Genomic DNA, 22,282 nt, shown 5'->3' with positions numbered 1-22,282 from the left:
GTTTGTATGCAAGCCAAAACAATGGTAGTTATCCTGTCCTCTAGAGTTCATTCCCAAATGAAGGATGTGAATAATTGAAAATTTCCTAGGTAGTGCTCTAAGGCTGCTCTTTCCTTAGTTAGTCTACTTACACACTGATTTTTTCTCCTTTAAAGATTTAAAACAAAGCAGATATTTTGACACATATTTGAAAACACAGAATATTTAAGACTCACAGCAATTAGCATTTTAATAATGTCTAGAAGGGTAGGGCTGTTCATTTTTTGTTCTCTCTCTCTCTCTTGTATCGTACACATTTTAGTCTGGCTCTGGGATTAAAATTAAATGCCCCCACAGTAGTATTCCAAGTATTTCAGGTGTGCGAGAGAAAACTGGAAGCATTTCAACAGCATAATAAAGAACAGAGTATTATAGATGGGAGGACAGGAATAGGCTGAGATGTTGTTGGTTTGATGATAAACACTAATTAACACATCTAACCCAGGAGTGGAGAACTGGTGGCCCTCTGAGTTTCATTGAACCACAGCCCCCTTTAGTTCCAGCCTTAATAACCAATGGTCAGGGATGGCAATATTTGGAGGGCCACAGGTTCCCTACTGCTGACTTTTTCCTGGTATAGAAGTGGCATCTCACTGAATTTGGGGGACGCTAAGACCCGGAAACTGTACGCCGGCTCCCTCGGCCAATAAAGCGAGATGAGCGCTGCAACCCCAGAGTTGGTCACGACTGGACCTAATGGCCAGGGGTCCCTTTACCTTTCTAAGCTGGGTACGGACAAATGCCAGGACGTGGGTGGCGCTGTGGGTTAAACCACAGAGCCTAGGACTTGCCAATCAGAAGGTCGGCGGTTCGAATCCCCACGACGGGGTGAGCTCCCATTGCTCGGTCCCTGCTCCTGCCAACCTAGCAGTTTGAAAGCACGTCAAAGTGCAAGTAGATAAATAGGTACCACTCCGGTAGGAAGGTAAACAGGATTTCCGTGTGCTGCTCTGGTTCGCCAGAAGCAGCTTAGTCATGCTGGCCACATGACCCGGAAGCTGTACACCAGCTCCCTCGGCCAAAAAAGAGAGATGAGCGCCGCAACCCCAAAGTTGTCCGCGACTGGACCTAATGGTCAGGGGTCCCTTTACCTTTACCTTTTACGGACAAATGCCAAAGAGAAGTTTCAGTAGAGCAGCCCTGGCAGAGTCCAGCAAGGGCAAACAATAGCCATATCTAAAACAGGCTTGGAGGGTGCTCTCCCACTTGCAGCCCCGAGATTAATAGTTTGATCTGGAAGCTCTAGAATCTGAAACTAGGAAATAGCGAAGTGCTAGAAAAGCTAAGGAGGGAACCTGAAGTGCTGCATGCAGAGGATACCAGATGAAGGCAGAAGGCAAGGCATTAAAATACACCCAGCGGCCTGAACAACCCAGAGGTTTTATACTACCAACCAACTGCAGGGGCTGATGATCCATACCCAAGAAAGTAGCACACAGTCCACCGTGATTCTGAGGTTACCAACTGAAATAACAGAGTCCCCAAGAATGCATAAATGACCATACTCTCAGTCAATAAGGAACAGGCTGGATTTCTGTTGATTTGGGGTTAAAAAAGAATCACTAAAGCACAGAAACTCAGTCAATTAATAAGTGTGTGGTGCATACGATAAGGCATATACAAAGAACCTGGGTCCCTCTAGATGTTGGACTCCCATCGGCCCCAGCAAGCATGGCTAGTAGTCAGGCATGAAGAGAGCTGTAGCCCAACAGCATCAGGAGGGACACAAATTCCCCCACTCCTGCCATGGTGGCTACACATGAAATAAGGTAGCAGTTATGCCCAGGGTCTCAGGCCCATTGGTATGTCTGGGATAGGGAATATGGGAATGACTAGCTGGAGTGAGACCGATTAGCGAGACATGGAGACCACAAGGATATCTGGGCTAACCTTGTGACCACCAGCAAAACACTAAAAAGTCAAGGAAAGGTAGCTGTGGTATGAGACAGTATGTAGGTCCTGGTGCAGGTCTATGGAAGTTACTCTTGTACACAGTGGACTGTATGCAGTGCAGTGCAGTAAACTCTCTAAACATAAGCTAGAATTCACCTCTGGTGATTTTAGTGATAATGTGCAACGGCATTCACAAAAATGAAACTCAACAAACCTGTGCGATGTCGGGTCCCAATGCTTGCACCTCGGGAGGTTGGATGCCCGCAGGTCTCGAGGGCCTGGTGATAACTTCTGCCCATGCACTACTGTTAATGCCTCCTTTGAAAGTACTTGCCAATAATCTGTACTCATATTTCACCCAAGGGCTAAGGGCAGCACTCTGGTCCAGGAAACTCCTTGAATAATTGAAGGGCAAGGTAGCAACTGTGGATACTTGTTCTGTTCCCTTCACTCTCCTTTCTATTATAAAGTTTTCCACCTGCCCATTTGGATGAAGAGGCGGCTGCCATGATATTAGCACAGATGTCGGTGTGTCCGAATAGAGCTCTGGAGCAGGAATATCTTCAGGTGCATCTGGAAGGGTCTTTATGGGCACTGTCTCGGGGGAAAGAGAGCATCCTTTGGAAGTACAACCTTCTACTTGAAAGTGATAAACTGTGAAAGGGCGCAAGGAACGTACAGTGAATTTAGATCTGGTTCCTGGAATAGTAGTGTACAACTGGCCATTTGGGTAAATGTTGTAGTGGGTGATGATGCCATTTGGCTTTGATGGATGCTGCCAGGAGATAGTTGCTTCTCTGGATTTAACATTCAATAGAAGTGGTGGATCCATAGGACCTGGGTCTATAACACAAAATGAGAAAAAGGGTGATTAATAACTCAGGCTGAAAAAGGTGCCCTACCCCAAGGGCTAGTTTAGGATAATTTGACGTCTGAAACAAACAACAAGACACACAAACCTGCCTTGGCCATTCCATGCAAAGAAGTTGATTGGACTGGCATTTGAATTTTACTTCTACACTGGTGAAGGGACAATACGCCTCACTGAACATGAGGGAAACAGATTAGCTTAAAGGGGACAGATCAGAATCCATGTTAAAATAGCTCTGTATTTTGATACCCATACCCTCCAACATGCTGAGTCCCCAAACCAGGGTGTGCATCTTCCTGGCTGTGCTCTTGCATGAGTCACATTACCTGAGCAAGATCACAGAGCCCAAAAGATGCACTTTTTTAAGGTGCCCAAGAGAACACGTTTTGCAGTCCCACCCAGAATTGTGGCCCCAGAAAAAGTGCTTTTTCAGAGTGAGAACTCGGTGAGAAATCATTCAAGATCATAGCACCCAAAATGGCTGCTGTGCTAGCATAAGAAAAAAAAGGGCTGTCGCAGTTTTTCTGGGGCCCTTGCGGGGTATGATACTTCATCACTTTCCTCACCCAGGCAACTGCTACCAGAGTCCTCACTCTGTCTAATGGTACAACCAATGTTGTCCACCCCAGGACAACCTTTGGTCTGATCTGTCAGGTATCATCTAATGGCCTTAAACAACTAGCATTAGTGCTGGGACATGTGCTAGGCTAAGAGATAATGACTAGCCAAAAGCTAGCTAGTAACTTAACAGCCGATCGGATCAATGAACCTAAGTGTCCACTGTCCAGCACTCTACCCACAACACAAAACTGCCTCACCAATGCACATACCTAACCATCAATAGTGGAGTGTTACTGTGTTGGCAACTAAATTCTTGCGAAGGCAATTCAGAACTGCGAAGGCCATTTAGAACCACGGTTCTAGCTTCTGTTACCATTTTTCTAGAGCATGCTCCTAATTACCCCCATAAGGCTGTCTTAACCAGCCTATGCATTTTATAGCCCAGTAAAAGCCACTGCTGCAACTCTCATTATATATGCAATATTTTGCTCTCTTCTGTTTATCATTCTAATCCCTTTTTTGCAATTTATCTACTCCCTGTTAATATTACAGGTGATTTTTTACTGTGACTGTGACAGAAGCTGCCGATTTAGCTCTTTCACCTACTGATAAATAAACAATGCACAGATCTGACCTTTAGGTTAACAGGTTTTATGCTTGCTCCACTCAGCACTCTAACTGATTCAATTATCATAAAGGTTCAGCAGCCTCCATGAATACTGAAAAAGACCGACCATATGCCTGCATAGGTGTTGTGGAACAGCAAATACTCTGCAGCCCCCTCCAGAGAAATCCCTTAATTGTAAATAATTTCGCCATGCGACACAATCAAGTCACCTTGAATGCAAAAACCCTCAGCCTGTGGAGGCAAAGTGTTATTTAAGCTTTACTGGGCTGCGTTAAATTCTGCAATTTGAAGGGTTGTTAAGTTTTTCAATTGAAATTTCATTTAAAATGCAGGTGCTTTTTATTATATTGAGGCTTTACTGCTCTCTAGGTACAAGCAAGAACATGGTGCAATAACACAAATCTGGCTCAATCACTGATCAGTAACAGCTGTAATTCCAGAACATTTAGCATTCTTATAAACCACGTCCTGATATCTATAAATTGCTACAGCAGATCAAGAAAATACTATATCCACCTATTCTGCCCACAGCAATTTTGACATTTATGACATTTTCTGTGAACATTAGATTTTATTGAAAATCTTTTAAAAAGATATACTTGGGTACAGTAATTGTTTAAAACAGCTTTTGGTTTGTTGAAGGCTTTTTTAAAAGTTTCAGAGAATCAAAAGGGCTCACATTTTTTTTAATTGAGTGTCAATGATTGAGTTACATTCCGTATCATATTAGAACCAGGAGATATTCCACATGCAGCCACTATTTACTGCCCACGGAAAGCATATTAATAGTGCTTGTTAGTATACAGGAGGAGGAAAAGCCAGTTTGGGCCATTATTAAACAAAATATGATGAGAATATAAGGAAGAAAGAACAATAATTTTGGCATGAAGTATTATTGCAGGAGATCCGTTTAATTGCTGATAAATCACCCTAAGTTCTGTTCCTGGTACCAGTTGCACTTTTACTCATGCTTATAAATTTATATAAAGAAGTTGCTCTGATTCTGATTGTCACTTAAATGGGAACTGATCTGTAACAGCCTTAAAAAGTGATATTTTATTTCACATTTCAAAAGACTAGACTATAGAACAAACAAAATGCACAAGAGATGCAGTGTGCTACTGAAACCTAACCAATTTTGGCACTCATTTAATTTAAATCAGAATTTGAACTTTTATATTCATAATTGGGAGGGCGGGAGAATGGTATTTTGAATGTTTACAGTGCCAGCAAAGGTATATAGATTTTATATTGTTGAAGCTGCATTTTTTTTTTTAGGATGATAATAGCACAGGAGGGGGGGGGGATGCCACATTTAAGGCATATTAAATAAAAGGAATGGTGACTTTTGGATATGCATCTTAAATAAATGCAAAGCTCTTTGAAGATTTTTTCAGGGCTGGTCATCAGCAATTTTTCTAATTATACATATATCTGAAAAATCAAACTGTGGGTATCTGCAGGAGGAAAATAATCAAGCAGTTTGTTCTCCCTTGCGATAAGAGGAATAAGCCTTTCATCCCTACTGAGTACATTGCTGGCATTATAGGTGAAACATTTGGGATAATGAGATGAACTTGTGTTACAAACCCCTGCAGAGTTTAGACATAGCCCTCTTAACATTATCTGCTATAACATATGAGAAGAGATGCTTAACTTCAATTTTCTACTCTCCCCCCCCCCCACTTTTTTTTAAGGGACGTCTTTCCATATGCTCTCTCTGCAGCTCTTTAAAAAGGCAGACCTTTAAAACTCACTCAATTCAAACAAGACTTTGGAGAGCTGTTTAATTGGCCCCTCTGGATAGAGAAGTGTTAAATCGTGGTACCCAAGACTCTTGCAGAGTACTTCCCATTTAAGTGACAAGCAGAATCATTTTTAACACACACACACACACACACACACACACCCCAACTAGCATGGTCCTGCTTGGCTGAAAGGGTCAGCACAATTATGTAAAACACGAGTATTAACTATAATTGGGGTAGTTTGCTAATACAATAAAAAGCTCTGAACATGAGAAAAAGTTATGCTCACAGCAGTAGCTATCACTTTCTAAAGTAAGAATTCATGGGTGAAATGACATGAAAAAGATGGTTATAAAATTTTAATGGAATGATAAAAGGCAAAAGTCAGCCTCTCAGCTGAATTCTTAAAATCTCTATATATCACAATCAGCTCCTTAACTGTAAAATCAATGTGGAATATAACATGTTGTCAATGTGGTTGTCACTGGAAGGAAGACTGCAAGAGGATGACAGCAACACTGCTTAGCCTGCCAATGCTGAAAATAAAATAATAAACTCTTTTTACTCGGAAGGAATTGTTTATAGAGCGAACTACAGAATACGAGGAGTGGAAGGGGGAGGGGCATATCACTTCCCTTAATGTCTTTGATTCATTCTTCAACCTATTTCATTACAGCATTAATACTGGAAGGTAGTTTCATTTTGGCAAATTAAATTATCTTTTATGGGAGGCTATTTTGCTCATCTGCTTCAAAAGTTCAGTCTCTACTTTCTAAAAAATGGTACAAAATTGTCATTAACCTTTTCTAATCACCTGACTAGAAATGAGTGTTTACTTACTTACTGGTACAGACTGGGGCAAAGTGGGGTAGCCAATTAACCACTCATGGACACCCGTGGGGACAGTAGAGTCCAAACACATACAGTGGGCAATAGAAAGAGATTATTAAATATTAACCGTAATGAGAATTGCATGTTTTCGGAGGGTGAGGAAAACACATCAGTAAAGCACAATATACCAGCTTTAGAGGATATCTCAGTGGTGGTATCATAAATACAACCAAAATGGGGAGTTGTTCAGGAAGTGTTATCAGTTCTAACCAACTGCTGGTTCTAAGGTTACGGGAAATAATTAAAGTAATAAAGAAGTCCCACACCCAAATGTGGTTTCTGGCAGAGTTCTTGTATTTAAAGAGCTGCTTAGCAGACTGAAATACAGCAAGTAAAGATGCATTGCCATGCTGAAAAAGCCATGTTCATTGGCTTTCTACATGTTAAAGATACTGGTTAGGGGTAGGGAAAGTGTGAAATCCATCTAGGGACTCAGCTACACGGCTGCAAATAAAGCTGTGTATACAAATGTGACACTAGATGAAGACAGTGAACTATGCCAAATTCAATGTCTTTTTCAAAACACGTTTTTAAAAAGCATTTTTGCAGTGTTTTTTTATAGGTGTGTAGATTCCACCTAAGTCTGGCTTTATCACGAAACAAGGCAAACACTGGATGCAGATTCCATCAAGGATGCAACTTTCCTATGTACACCAGTATGTAGTTCTTGGTGGTACATAAGAAGAGCAATGATAGATTATGCTAAGGGCTCATCTACTCCATCATCCTGTTCCCACCAAGTGTTGCCGCCATCCCGAGTGTGCCCCAAGAAAATACTGCTTCCAACAGAACTTCAAGGTTTAAAATTAGATAAATGAAAAGCCAAAGTAATTTTTTTAGAAACAACACATTTGCTGCAGATCAGTATGATCACCAAACAAAATTATAGGAGCAAATATCTGCAATTAATGTATGTTTATCCAGCTTTTCAATATTCCATTGATTTCACCACTGGATAAGTGTGTTTAGGACTGTGTTCTTAACCTGCTTAAGAGCGCTGAGTGATGAATCTTGAAAAATGCTATTATCATTAAATCAGATATGATTATGTCTTATATGCTGTACTTGTGGGCATTTACTTAAGCAGAAATGCACTCTGCAGTTCCACAAACTACTTACTGTCCTCTGCTGTAATCATTAGAGTCCAGTTGCTGTATGTATCACCGTATCCATTGCAGGCGATAACCCTCATTTCATATGATGTGTACGGCAGCAGTTCTGTGACTAAATGGGTTAATGAAGCTGTAGGTTCAGAAAGCAATCTAAAGGAAAAAAATACATTAAAAAAAGAATATAGGAAACAAAATGAAGGTGGGACACATTACATATGTACAGAAATGCTACTCTGCAGATCATTTTACATTTCTTCACTGTGTTGAATAGATTTCATTATTTGCTTACTCTAGTCTATCTTCTGGGGAGTGCTTAGGCCTCATTTGGAGTCGGTAGCTGGGTAAGCCTGGAGCATTGTTGCGAACTGGTGTAGACCAGACAACCTGAAGACTGGTCGGTGTGGCAGATGAAAGCCTTGGAGGCAACATGCCATCTGGAGCTGTCGAAAAACATGGATGAATTAGAGCAGAGAAAAATGTGGAGAACATATGCTGGATGGAATCAAAATGCTCCATGCACTAAAACAAACAAACAAAACCTGTTTCTGAGGATCAAAAGCAATGTAAGCATGGTCCATTTAATTCAACATCTTCTCCCCCCCCCCCTTCATTATTGCACTATTGTACTATAGGCTTTCCATTGCAATGCCATTATCATGCTATGTCTCTGCTCAGAGCCATTCCCCCAACACCAACAGGATTTAAGATGAAACACTCTCAAACAGAAAGGGAGTTGGCAATCCACAGGTTCAAGTCACCTTTCTTTCTTTCTTTCTTTCTTTCTTTCTTTCTTTCTTTCTTATCCATCAACTAAATATTTTGGGCATTTTACAAATTTATTAAGAATGCAAAATATGACCCAACACTTAGAACTATAAGCAATACAAATCACACAACATACCATTTTAAATATTGGGCACAGCAATGTAAGTCAGACTCCAGCCCTACTCAAAATCTGACAACACATTTGGGAAACTGCAATAAAAAAAAAACTTCAAATCTTTCCATTAAAGGCAACTTATTTCCATGTAAATCCAAGCAGAGTAAAGTATGAACCACAGATGTTTTGTTTACATGCTGGACAATGTGGGATAGTCCTATTGTATTAAGAGTTACATATAATTTACACATAATTTCTGAAAACATAAAAAATACAAAATTGCACTCTAAAGGATCAAAGCACTTCTGTGGAGTATCTTGTTGAGCAGTAATAAAAAAGGTGTTCTGTGAAACTGTTCACATGGTGATCATTAAACTTCCCAAGCAACTAATCACCTGCACCCATATATCAAATGCCCACTGATTATTCAAAAATAAAGCATTTCACATATATTTAATAATAGGAGTGTTTCAGGAAACATTTTCCTCTTTCATCTCTTTAGTCCTAACTTCTCCTCCAAGGAATTGCTTAGTATCTAAGCAATAATTAGAAGACAGCAATAATTTCTCTGCCACATTCTTAACAGAAGAGCCATGTACCTATCAGGGTGATATATTGGCTCTAACAAGCAATGCTACTCAAAATGCTCTGCTCAAGGTTTAATATAGCCCTCAAGGGGCAACCACTCCACCAGTAACTTACTGAATCAACACATCTTGTCCAGTAAATGCTCAATTAGCATGGTGAAATGGCATGGTGTAATTACAAAGAAGAAGTACAAGAATGAAAAGTATTACAAAACTGAATTGCACCCTATATCAAAAGGCCTCCACCCATCTCTGTCTCTGGAAGATAGCCTTCGCCAACCCAGATGTTTTGAACAGCAGCCTGGGCTCAGAAACTCTTCATGCCATTAACCAAGATAAAGATTAAGTCACATCCAAAGTACTGACCTCACACCTCCCCCTGCAACCTGGTGTGACAAGAAAAAACCAAAAGGGGGCTGGTTCCATTAATATCTCTTATCCCACCTCACTGGACCCTCTCTCTACATAATGAACCCCCGGGGTGTCAAAGGCAGCTGGCTTTGGTTGAGCCTCTTCCTACTGGGCAACCCTTTGCAGAATCTCCAGAGATTAAAAAGGGTGGGTTTGCTGCTTGTCTTTCCTTTGAATGCCTTCATATATCTGCTAAAGAAATTTTGTTTAGTAACCAAGTCTCCCTTAGATCTCAATGAATATGTTTTCTTTCTTTTAAAATAGCTTATTTCTTCAGCTCTCTTAAAAATATTTAAATAACTCTGTTTTTGTAATTTGAACTCTGGTGTTAGTTAAAGTTTTGCCTAGTCACAGGGTCTGACCCACTCACATTGCTTAGCCAATTGGCTCACACTCCATGCTAAGGATAAGGAGTCTGTGACCCTCAAGATGTTTACGGGACTCCAACTCCCATCAGCACCAACCAGCAAGGCCAATGGTCTGGGGTGATAGGAGTTGTAGCTGAACAACATCTAGCCACTGCTTTAAAGTGACAGTTAAGAGGAACACACAGCAACTCATCTTTACAAGTATCTTTGCAAGTTTATCATCCTCAAGCTGAACTTCTGCTAAAACTATGCAAAGAATAAAAGAATGCCAATAAGCAATTAGTTGACTGATTAATGATTATAAATACGTGTCAGGAAGACACTAGATGGAATCTATTGCTGTCCAGGAAAGCCAATTACCGGTATATGTCATGCTGTTTAAAAAGATACCCAGCCAATAACTGTCATAGAATAATGAGCTACCAAAACAAGGAATAAACAAACAAATGGATATCACATGCTAATCTAAATCTATGAATGAATAAATTCCTTTTCACAGCCATTGGTACTTATAGTTGCTTTGTAGGCTGCCATGTATTATTGACCTCTTGTTAAGGACATATAGCTTCAAGAATAATTCAGTCACCACACACATGCATATATAACTCGGTAGTCATATGTTAAACAGCTATATCTTCCCAACATGGCAAGAAAAAGAGGACAAGAGGCTTGGAAATCTCAGAAATCTGGAATGACTTCCCTTTTCATGCATTTATAAAAATAATCAAGGTTTCTACCCTACATCTCTTTCAACCTATAAAGCCTCATACAGCTCAGGATCACGGGCTCTGGGAGGCTAGGGATGCTCACTTGAGATCTTGCGGAAACTCCGATGGTCCCACAAGATCTTATGGAAGCATCCAAGAGCCAGGAACACTGAGCAGGCCTTGCGCCCAAGAAAGGCAGAGAGCTAATTATGTTGCATTTTGGTTGCTTTAAGAACTGATCCAGTGGACCTGTGGCCGAATAAATTAATAGCAAAACATGTCAACATAAGCATTCCAGCACAATCATGAGTCAAAACCAATGAAGAAGCAATAGTAGCAAAGTTCAATGTTCCAGCTGCAGCATACCAGAACTGACTCGTTGTCTTGTTCACAATATGTCTAAAGAATTCAAAGTATTGGCTCTTTGAAGAAATCTATATTCTCTAGTGTACAAAGAATACTGCATTGCATGTCAGGTTCAGCTAAAACCTATTTTTTATTATTTTGGCTTCTCTTCCCCCCTTAACAAAAATCTAATTTGCTTGTTGTTCCCTTAGGTACACAGTACACAGTTCATAATTCATTTGATGTAAAATGTCAGTTTAGATTCTTGCACTTCTTTGATACATGAGAAAAAACATGTACATTTCAATTTTCTTCTATGAGACTCTGCCAGCAAAAGCCTCCCATTGAGCTGCTCAAAGACCTTTGTGTTAAATTAAACATCAAGATTCAGAAACTGTGAGGAATGATATTTCCAAGACATATAGTACAAATATATGAGCCTGGGAAAAAGGTAATGATTTTTCCTACCAGTAAAGTGATCTCTCCCAAAGAGCATCTTTGATCCTTGAATTAGTTCTCAGTTATAATTTAATACATCACGACTGTCGGGAGCTTCCTTTACATTTAGACACAAAGTAATATAGTCAGGTCCACAAAGAGCAAAACAACATATTCAGGGGTGTTTCTTTCTCTCATTATGTTTATTCTCTCAATAACAGTGCATGAAGAGGCAAAAAAAAAGTGGGCATAGCAATGGGGCTGAAAAAAGGAACGAGTCAAGAAACCACCAATCACTGTTTATTTAAATACTACATTGCTTTAAGGGACTCGTGATGGTGTGCATGTCATCCTCAAATCCACCCTGTAAGGTAGGGTGGACTGAGACCAGGGCATCTCTGTCCAGCGGCCACAGACGTACCCATCATAGCTCCTGGAAGGCACTGCAAGTCAATTATGAAGATGTACAAATCAGCAATGTAAACCTGCACACCTGAATGTGTGACTGGCTCAAGTTCACTTTGTAAGCATTGCGAACCTAGGAATCATGGTCAAAGTCCATTTCTCGATCCACTACACCACACATAACACAGCTGGCATGACACTGTACATGCAATTCACAGGATATCCTAAGATTACATTTAAGAACAGATTCTGTGTTGCCCAGCTATGGTCTCTCTGACATCACAGCAGCTCACGCAATACCTAGGGAGGAAGACTGACATATTACCAAAGTTGTGTTTATTTTGGTTTTTGTATTTTGACAATATCTACACATTTTCAATTTGATAACATGGCCTTATCTCTACTGTTAGAGTAACTGCCCTACACGGCCTCTGCAAAGAAAACCCAGAGTGCTGAATGGCAATATAGATTTAATAAAAAAGGCACCATGCTTCTCAAATTAAGGGTAATGTTTCAGGTGCTGCACATACCTTTAATACTCGCCATCAATGTTTTTATGCTAATGTCCTCATTTTTAGCAACTATCCTTTAGTAATTTTCTTGCAAGTGAATTAATTATTGTGTGGCTGTTTGAATTTGGCTAGCCCAAAGTTTTGTTTTTTTTTGTGCACTGTGTCATTTAGCAAAAACTCAAAACAGCTTGGCTGGGTTTTGTCCTACACGTCAAAGTAAAAGACAAAGCATTATAGCCAACTCTGATTACATAAGGGAGGATACATTAAGGGATGAAAAGTATCATTATCAGAAACCTCTTTCCTCCATCATTTGATGGTTCTTAAGAAATTAAAAAAGCTATCCATACCAAACACAGAGAACATGTCTCATAGCAGGCAAGGAACACGTAAAGCAGGTTCATGTTTTTCCTCACTAAAACAGACCTAAGCTACTATTTATTTTCATTTCATTTCAGATCTTGAGAGGTCATGCAGTGTTGTTGTTGTTATTATTATTATTATTATTATTATTATTATTATTATTGTTATTATTATTAAATGAGGAATGAAGAGTTCAAGTCTATCAATTGATCCAAACAAGGATATTTTTTCGATAGTCTAGTGTACTATTTTCACTTGATGGTTATAATACCCAACAATTACACCACGCTTATAGTGAAATCACAACTGATGTGACTTAAAACACAATTGTTTTCAGCATATGCACTTTGGATTCTGAAGTGAGAATGGTTTTGGAGTACAGTTTGGGGAAATGCCAATATTGGTAGAGCTTCTACTTTGCATGCAGGCAGTCTGAGGTCCAATCTCTGGCAGCTCCCGGCAGGGCTTGGAGAGAACTCTGTCTGAAATCCAGGAGAGCTGTTGCCTGCCAGTGTAGAAAATACTGAAAAAGATAGACTAATGGTCTTAGTATAAGGCATCTTCCTGTGTTCTTAGGTTGGTGTCCTTCTTGCAACTCAAGAGTTCCAACAAAGAATGGATCTGAAACCAAGGTTCCAATGTCTAAACAGAATACTCCAGGCCACTCACTGGGAAGGCATTGAGTGAAACTACTTCATCTTTTGGGGCAAAACATTCTACCCTCCTCCCCATAATGAAGCTAGCTCACTTAAGCTATGTCAAAGGAACAACTTCAAGCCTTCTTGTTTAAGCAGTGTTGTGAGCAAGTAGGAACAAAGCAAAAGCTTATCTGCCAGGATCCTCCTTTTGCCAGGGTGAGGCAGCAGCCTATGTTGATCTCTGACACATATGTGGACAACCAGGGTCCAGTACCATCCTGCCTGTATGCATTGTGAGGATCAGAAAGCTGTAAAAAATGCAGCTGAACTCTAGACTAAGCCCCACAAAAGGATACCAAAAGAGCATCTGCAATGACCAGAGCATGATTCTAAAGAAGTCAAAATCCAATGCTAAAAGAATGGCAAACCCGCTGCAATATAACCACAATCTTACAATACACATGCATGCAAATCCTAAAAGTCTAAGCTAGCATTTGATGTCTTCTTCTTTCCTTTTTTATTTTACTATTTCATTTCAAACTACTTCATCTCAAACAGGATTGGTTTTAACCTGAAAGTTATAGAATGCCTGCCTTTGAAAATGGGGAAAAAGCCAAAAGGAAAAAAAGAACACTTATGGAAATCATACTTAAGGAACAATATCCCACTATTTATCCCCTGGTAAAGTGGGGGTGGGTGGGATCAGTGATTGATCCCCTCTTCTCTGCTAAACCCCACAATTCATGCCCTCAAGATGCACTTAAGAGAATTCCTTTTTGTTGTCATTTTTTGTCTATATAACCCACATGAGAGTACATAAATGTGTTAGGGAGCCACGTCTATGCTGGAGGCTTGCTGAGGCTATTGCAAGCAAGAAAGCTTCAAAGCTTCCTCTGCTATGCTTAGTACCTCAAAAGTTGATATTTGGCTCACTTTGCTTGAATATTTTTTTTTAATCAGAAGACTAACCTCTGCATTGTAGCGAGCTCCATGCAGGCAGCATAAGAAATACATTAATGCAGCGTTTTTGTTTTTTTTTAAATAATATCATGATGTCTTCCTCTGCTGACAGTTTATTAAGATGACACTTTCTTGAGAAAGCAGGCTGTTATTATTGCATCTACATAAAGTCTTTCCTTCTGAGTCCTGAACTGTCATACAGAATGTATATGTGGAAATATATTAAAGCGTAAGGCATTATGTCTTGCAATCTGTATGCATTTAATACTGGGAAATTTAAATGCTCCCATTGTAAAGTAAGAGCCAGGGTGGTGTGGTTAGCTTGCAGACTGGGGAGACCTGAAAGCTCAGCTGGTCACACTCTTTCTCGCAAGCTAATCTACATCACGGGGTTGTGAAGAAGATAAAATGAGTGAAGAAGAACCATGTGTGCCACCTTAATCTCGTTGGAGGAGGCGGAATTTAAATGTAATGAATAAAATAAAGTTGCACTGATAAAACACTTCTATGAAGCTCAGGAGTTAAAGAATTCTGTCTACATCTAACACTCAAGCCCTATTTAGCGGAGAGCCAGCCCAACACATATCCTTCCTGAACTGAGCAGGAAGATCAGAATGGGGATTGTAAGTGGGATCACACCAGACTCCTGATCAAGGGGATTTATAGGTCAAAACCAGCACCTTGAATTTTGCTTGGAAACAAAGTGGAAGCCAGTGCAGTTATGCCAGAGTTGGTGTTGTATGTCCAGACTCTGGCTGCTGAATTCTCCACCAGCTGCAGTTTCCAAACCACCTCCAAAGGGAGCCCCATGTATAATATACTGCAGATCTAGCAAGTGTCAATAGGACAGAAAATGGTAGAGAACGTTTACGCTGCCCCCTTCACTCCCCCTCAAAAAACCCCTGGGGATTCTGGTCTGGGGATACATATGTGCTCCTACTTTGACAGTTTTCCAGGGGAGCCTGGTGCCACTTGAACTGTGACATTCTAGGCATGTGCTTCTATTGCCTACTGAACTGAGCTAGCACAAAGCGTGTTCTCCCTAACAGAGAGCACGTGTTGCGGTTGGGGGAACAGGCCACCCTAAGGTGACTAGGCAAATTGGTGAGGAACCTGAGCCCTTAAGGGTTAAATGGGTTACTGGGGATTTTTCAGTGTATCCAATTTGGAGGAGGGGTCAGAGGCTTTAAGTATCGGGGCCAGACGCTGGGGCGTCCTCTTGGCCGTTTTGCATCGGATCAAGGAGCAGCTGGAGACGGTTGTATTTGTGCTCTGCTAAAAATTTTAAATTTTACCCCTTAGTCCCCTGCCTTAAATTCACTACCCCTTCCTCCTTATTCCTCCATTCCCTTCCCCTTCGCTTCTATCCCGTTCTATTGTCGTTTATTTGTATTTTATTTTTATTATTACTATTCTGTTCTCCCCGGTTGGGCAGTTCCTGGGGGATTCGTGCGTAGGCTGAGGGTGGGGACCCCCCCCCGGCCTGGGGAGGCCTAGCGGGGGAGAGAGCTGCGGCCGCTTGCCTGGGCCGCTGGAGCATCGCCCCCCCTCTCTTTGGGCTTGGGTCTGGTGGCGTTCCGGAGCCGCGGGCCGCGGCCGCCTCCCTCCTCCTCCCAACTCCCCCCCCAACATTGTTGGCCCACCTTGTCGGCCTAGGCCCGGTCCTCTCGGCTCGGGAGGCCCTGGTGGCTTTTATTCTTAATTTTTTTTTTTTTGTAGGCCACGGGCGCGCCGCGGCCCTTCCCCCCCCCCGGTTGTCTGGGATCGCGGCTCCGCGGTTGCGGAGCGCGGCGGCTCCCGCCCCCTCCCAATCCACGAGCCCGGTTTACCTTTGGTGGGGCGGTTTTGGGGAGCGTTCCCGGCTCGGCTCCGTGGGCGCGATTGCTGCGCCCCCGCCTTTTCCGAGCCTCCGAGCTGGTTGCCGGGGCGGTCGGGGCCTTCCCTCGGCCCAGAATAGCGTCGGCGGCGCGGTGGGCCTGTCGCCAACCGCGCCGGTGCGCTTGCGGCCTGTGCAGGCCTGAGGCCTGACGCGGCCTTCCTCCGCATCGGTAGAGACCTCCCTGAGTCATCAGGTTTCTCCATAGGGTCACCTCCCGTCTGTTTGCGGCCCTCTAGTGGCCGTCCGGAGCTATTGCGGCTGGCCTGCTCTCGAGCTCCCCCGGTGGCTCAGAGTTGTATTGCAGCTCTCCAATTTATTGACTGAGCCAACTAGAGCCACCTTCTGGTTGACCTGTGCATTGCAGCTTACTGCAATTTAATTGGTAGAGGTCCACCTGGTGGCTTGGCAAGGTACTGCACCTCCCCGCTTTGGAGCTCAAAACTGCTAGTGCCCAGCCTTGAAAGGGCGCATTGACTTCATAATTAAGGGAGATATTCAAATATATCTGGTTGATTGTAATTAATTCTCTGTGATAGTTTAGCCGGTTATTAGTTAGGCACGTGTTACTTATTTAATTAATTGGTTCATTAAAGAGCAACATCAGGCCTTTGTGTCAAAAGGCCTTTTGACAGCTGTAGTCAATTCCTCTGCACTTCATAGCTCTCCTTGGTTTATTTGTGTTGGCTTCTCTAACTTTTGCTGTTTCAAACCTAGCAGGTATGGCTCCAAAGAGAGCTTCAACCCGCCCTGGCACACCCATCACTGCAAAACGGCCTATTAGAGGCCCATCCCAGGCCTTGCGAACGTCTGCTCCAAGACAGCCAGTGGGGCGTGTACAGTCATTGGTGGCAAGCATGGCCGGTGATCCAGAAGCCTTGTCTCGCTTTGCGGCGGATATGGATGGTTTTCTTCAACAATGCTCCAGTCAGCCTTCCACATCTGCAAGGCAGCCTCATTCAGTGAGGGCGTCTTCACCGGTTTCTTCGGCATCTAGCGAGAATGGGGGAGAAGGGTTGTTAGCTGGGGGCTTTGGAGAGGATTCCCAGCTAACCCCGCCCCATTACTTACCTGATGCTCGCGGCCGCTCGCGAAGGCAACGTCATTCCTCTAGGAAGGCCTCAAAAAGGGCGAATCCTTCGGCATCCTCTAACCGCCGGGGCAGGATCGCCCCGCCTCCGGCGGAGGTGGCCTCAGGTTCTGGCCTCTCACATGTTGTTTCTTCTCCATCGGCCCCAGGTTTAGCACAGCCGAATGTTGATTCGGAGTCCTCTATTGAAGACAGTTTGCCAGTCCCTGCCAGGAGGTCTGCAGGCGGAAAACGTCACCGCAGGAGGTCTTCCCGGAAGCGCGCCAAACGGAGGAGAGACGACACATCCTCCTCTTATTCTGGTACGTCATCTTCGTGCTCTGATGTTGAGGAGGGTAACTCTATGGAACTTTATTGGGGTTTTGGCGAATCGGCCTCAGGGCTCCCGAGGTGGGCTTGGGAACGGAGGGCCAACCCTCATCGGGCAAAGTATGGGGCCGTGCAAGAATGTAAGGATGGCGTATTGGTACCTGAGGTTAAGATCTCGACCAATTCGGCCAGAGACATCATTCCTGGTTCGCATTTGGCATCTAAATTGCGGTCCAGGATATTGAATGGCCGTTACGTTGACATGTTCAAATTAGCCCCACCATCGGGGGATCATGAGAAAGGGATCTCTCCTAAAAAACGCTCTGGCGTCTCTACGGTAGACAGGACGTTTGAGCACTGGCTCGATTGTTTCCAAGTCTTCGCTGGCGTAGTTTCCGCGGCTTACCCTCGAAGATCTCTTCATTTGATAGTTTATTTATCTATTGTTCGCTCTGCCTTCACCAATGCGGGTGAAAAAGCTGCGATCAAATATGATGAGAACTTCAGGCGCCGCGCAGCCAAGATTCCCTCGGCCCGCTGGGATCGTAAGGATCTCGATGTGTGGACCACCTACGTAGCCCCACTCATCGATAAAAAGGTGCCAGAACAGCCGAAGTCAAAGACTTCGGCTTTTAGACGTGGCCGTCGCTTGCTGTGCTGGGATTTTAATAAAGGTTTCTGTCAGCGTCAGGGGTGCAAGTACGCTCACTTGTGTGAGAGGTGCAATGGTTCGCACCCTGTTTCCTCTTGTTTTGGAGGCCGGCGGCCCTTTCGTGGGGGAAGGGGGGGTTCCCAGCAACCCCCCAAGCCAGCCCCCCCTCCAGCTTCAGGTACAGGAAAATAGCGTGCTGACCTCCTTGGCTCTGACTCCCGTTCGCCTGCCGGCTTTACGGAATTGGTTGCAGTTTTATCCCAACAGGGAGGCTGCATGTTATTTGGGTGATGGTTTTTCTGTTGGTTTTCGGATTCCGGTAGTCATGCCTCCCGTGGCACGGAATCCTGCTAACCAAAAATCAGTTCGTGAGCTGCCTATGGTTGCTCGAAAAAAGATTGCAAAGGAGGTGGCCATGCATCGTATGGCTGGTCCTTTTGGTGACCCCCCCTTTCATAATTTGCATATATCCCCATTGGGTGTTGTGCCAAAAAAGGCTCCGGGTGAATTTCGTTTAATACATAATTTGTCGCATCCCAGGGGTTCGTCGGTTAACGACGTTATTCCTCCGGAGCTCTGCTCCGTGAAGTATGCCTCTCTTGATCAGGCGATCAAGATGATTCGAAGGTTCGGCCACAGTGCATTATTGGCAAAATGCGATATTGAATCAGCTTTTCGCCTCTTGCCAATTCATCCAGATGATTTTTGGCTGCTAGGTTTTCAGTTTGAGGGCAATTATTATTTTGACAAAGCGATGCCTATGGGCTGTTCAATAGCGTGTGCCGCTTTTGAATCATTTAGCACTTTTTTGGAATGGGCCCTCAAGTTTAAAACTGGATTGGGCGGGGTCACGCATTATCTGGATGATTTTTTATTGGCCTCAGCGGGCGGTACTGGCGACTGCTCGGTGCTGCTGCAAGCATTTGCCGACCTGACGCAGGAACTGGGGGTTCCACTCGCCGCAGACAAGACCGAGGGTCCTTCGACCCAGCTCACTTACCTGGGTATCCTTTTGGATACTGTTTCACAAACATCCAGCTTGCCAAGTGACAAGCTTGTGGCATTGAGGAGGATCATTGAGGAACTCCTTCCTCTGAAGAAAGTGTCTCTCAGGCAAATCCAGTCGCTTTTGGGACACCTGAATTTTGCGTGCAGAGTGGTGGCTCCCGGACGCCCCTTCTGTTCACGTCTGGCCCGGCTCACTGCTGGGTTGAAGGCCCCGCATTTTCGGGTGCGCCTCCCTAATGAGGTGAAGGCCGATCTCGGCATGTGGCTGGAATTCCTAGCGGAATTCAATGGAGTGTCACTATGGCAAGACACGTTGAACTTGCATAATGACTTCCAGGTGCAGTCAGATGCCGCGGGTTCGCTGGGCTTTGGTCTTTATTGGAAAGGCCGATGGTGCGCACAACGTTGGCCGACTGAATGGCAGGGAGGAGAGATTACGCGGGATCTAACTTTTCTCGAGTTTTTTCCAATTGCAGTGGCAGTGCATTTGTGGGTCGAGGAGTTCAGGAACCGTCGTGTCTGCTTCTGGACTGATAACCAGGCGGTGGTGACTGTGTTGGCCAAACTATCGTCACGTTCCCCCAGGGTGTCAGCTCTTTTGCGGGCATTTGTGTTGCACTGCTTACGTTTTAATATAGTTTTCTCGGCACGTTTTATTCCTGGGGTGTCTAACGAAATTGCTGATGCTCTGTCCCGTTTTCAGATGGAGCGGTTCAGACTACTGGTTCCAGAGGCGCGGAAACGTCCGGAATATTTCCCGGATCATCTCTGGAACCTTGGCAGCAATTAGTTTTTCAGGGAGTAGCGGCATCAGTTTCTCCTTCCACTTTGAGATCGTATACAAAGGCTTGGGTTGACTTTTTAGCATTTATGCGTCAGGCAGCCAGCGAAATAAAGGGGGCTCCGCCCACGTCTTCGCAGGTTTTAGAATATTTGGCGCACTTATTTCAATTGGGGAGAGCAGCTAAGACAATTAGGATGCAGGCAGCTGCCATAGCATTTTTCTGTAAGACACTATTTGATAGAGATCCTTGCGCAAAATTTGTTGTCCGCAAGGCAATTGAAGGTTGGAGTAGACTTTCCCCTGCCCAGCCAGCAAATCGGCGCCCCATTTCATTTGAGTTGTTAAGCAGGATGCGCAGGAAGTTGCGGGGGGTGTGCTGGTCTGGGTACGAGGCTCGCCTCTTTTCTGCTGCCTTCTCTATTGCCTTCTTTGGAGCATTGAGAGTGGGGGAGCTCGTGGTGGAGGATCATCGGGATGGTCGCTCCAGGGGTCTGTTGCTCCAAGATGTCCAGTTATTCCCCGAGGAATTAAGAATTACAATTAGGCATTCAAAGACGGACCAAAGGGGTAAGGGTGCCCTCATTCGTCTCCCTGCTACGGGGGAAGCCGGCCCTTGCCCTGTTAAGGACGTCAGCAAGTATCTGGCGGTACGCGCCAAAGGGGATGGGCCTTTGCTGTGGCATGAGAATGGGTTGCCCCTATCTAGACACCAGTTTACGAAGGTGATGCGCAAGGCAATCTTGGCTTGCGGGGGCTCGGCATATGATTTTGCCCCACATTCATTCAGAATAGGGGCTGCCACTACAGCGGCCCACTGGGGTTTGTCTGCCGCCAGAATTAAGGATCTGGGTCGTTGGAAATCAAATGCGTTCAGGGGATATGTTCGCTAGAATGGGTGTCTTATACTGTTTTGTTTATTTATCAGGTGTAGCGATGGTCCGCATTTGGATGGTGGGGCACAGCATCGTCCATTGGGCTGGCGTCGCTGCACGGCAATCTGGAATGGGTTCAAATCTCGGCTTTCCTCCACACGTCCGGTTGTCCTGGCTGTCCAGACGAGGAATGCGCTGGTCAGAGTTCCTGCCAAGTATCCGGAGGCAGTTGCTTACTGAGGGGCCGCCAGCTGCTATTGTGGTGCAGCTGGGCGAGAACGATATGGTGACCATGGACTGCTTGTCACTACGTGCTGCAATTTTGGGTGACCTGGATACGCTGCGGGCAATGGTGCCTACAGCGAGAATCTTTTGGTCAAAGCTTTTGCAACGCTGCGTGTGGAGGGGCAGTCGTTGCCCGGCCGCCACTGATAGGGCCAGAAAACGCATCAATGCTGCGGTGGCCAAAAAAGTTTTGGAGCTGGGTGGTGATGTGATTTCCCACCCCGAGATTTCCTTTTTGAGGCCATCCTTTTTCAGATCTGATGGCGTGCACCTTTCTGCTTCTGGGAATGAGGCTTGGATTGGTGCGGTGGTGACCAAGCTGAGGTCTTGGTTGGGGCAGTGAGTGGTTTGGCGGTGAGCTGAGGGCTCCATGGCGGTTAGGCATTGGTTAAATTGGTGCTTGGAGGGGTAAGTGCCTACCCCTCCAAATGATGCGAAAGGGAATTCCGTTAAAGGAATCCAGGGGCTTGCCATACAATTGTCCTTGTCCCCGGAGTCGGACCTGCGGCCGTGCAAGCCCCACAGGAACATGAGGGTGAGAAGTGATGGACTGATTCCCGGCTTCATTTCTCACCCAATACTTGTTTCCCACGCTGGCTTCCGTTGGTGTCCGGAAGGGCCAGCTCTGTCCTTGAGGGCAAGGACAGATAGTCATAACCAATGCCTAAGCAACCACTCACATTTTTGTATTTGAATAAAGTTGTGGCCAAAATTATGCCAAAAACCTTAAACAAAAATTGATGTGTGAAGTGTGAATTTTTTGGTGGGTGGCATTGTGGGACTCAACACGCAAAGCGTGTTTTCCCTAACAGAGAGCACGTGTTGCGGTTGGGGGAACAGGCCACCCTAAGGTGACTAGGCAAATTGGTGAGGAACCTGAGCCCTTAAGGGTTAAATGGGTTACTGGGGATTTTTCAGTGTATCCAATTTGGAGGAGGGGTCAGAGGCTTTAAGTATCGGGGCCAGACGCTGGGGCGTCCTCTTGGCCGTTTTGCATCGGATCACCCGCCCTCCCTCCCTTTTATAGGGTGGTTTTTTGTTTTGATCGC

The 22,282-nt window shown here is 44.3% G+C and overlaps 1 protein-coding gene across 7 annotated transcripts in view; it reads right to left on the bottom strand.

The window, feature by feature from the left end:
* USH2A (usherin) overlaps window positions 1-22,282 on the bottom strand; it is a gene marked incomplete at its 5' end in the record, with an annotated part of 433,145 nt that overhangs the window by 164,699 nt on the left and 246,164 nt on the right. For all 7 annotated transcript variants that reach the window (XR_014562720.1, XM_083732918.1, XM_083732919.1 and 4 more), the window contains 3 exons: window positions 2,147-2,775; window positions 7,751-7,893; window positions 8,033-8,183. Coding sequence is in view for 6 of the 7 variants with exons in the window: in XM_083732918.1 (XP_083589044.1) it covers window positions 2,147-2,775; window positions 7,751-7,893; window positions 8,033-8,183 (923 nt within the window). The remainder of the gene's footprint in view (window positions 1-2,146; window positions 2,776-7,750; window positions 7,894-8,032; window positions 8,184-22,282) is intronic.

This window comes from Podarcis gaigeae (genome assembly GCF_964106915.1).
Source record: "Podarcis gaigeae genome assembly, chromosome: 3".
Taxonomy (NCBI): domain Eukaryota; kingdom Metazoa; phylum Chordata; class Lepidosauria; order Squamata; family Lacertidae; genus Podarcis; species Podarcis gaigeae.
The sequence above is the reverse complement of the archived record's forward strand: the minus strand, read 5'-3'. Positions and strand labels throughout refer to the sequence as shown.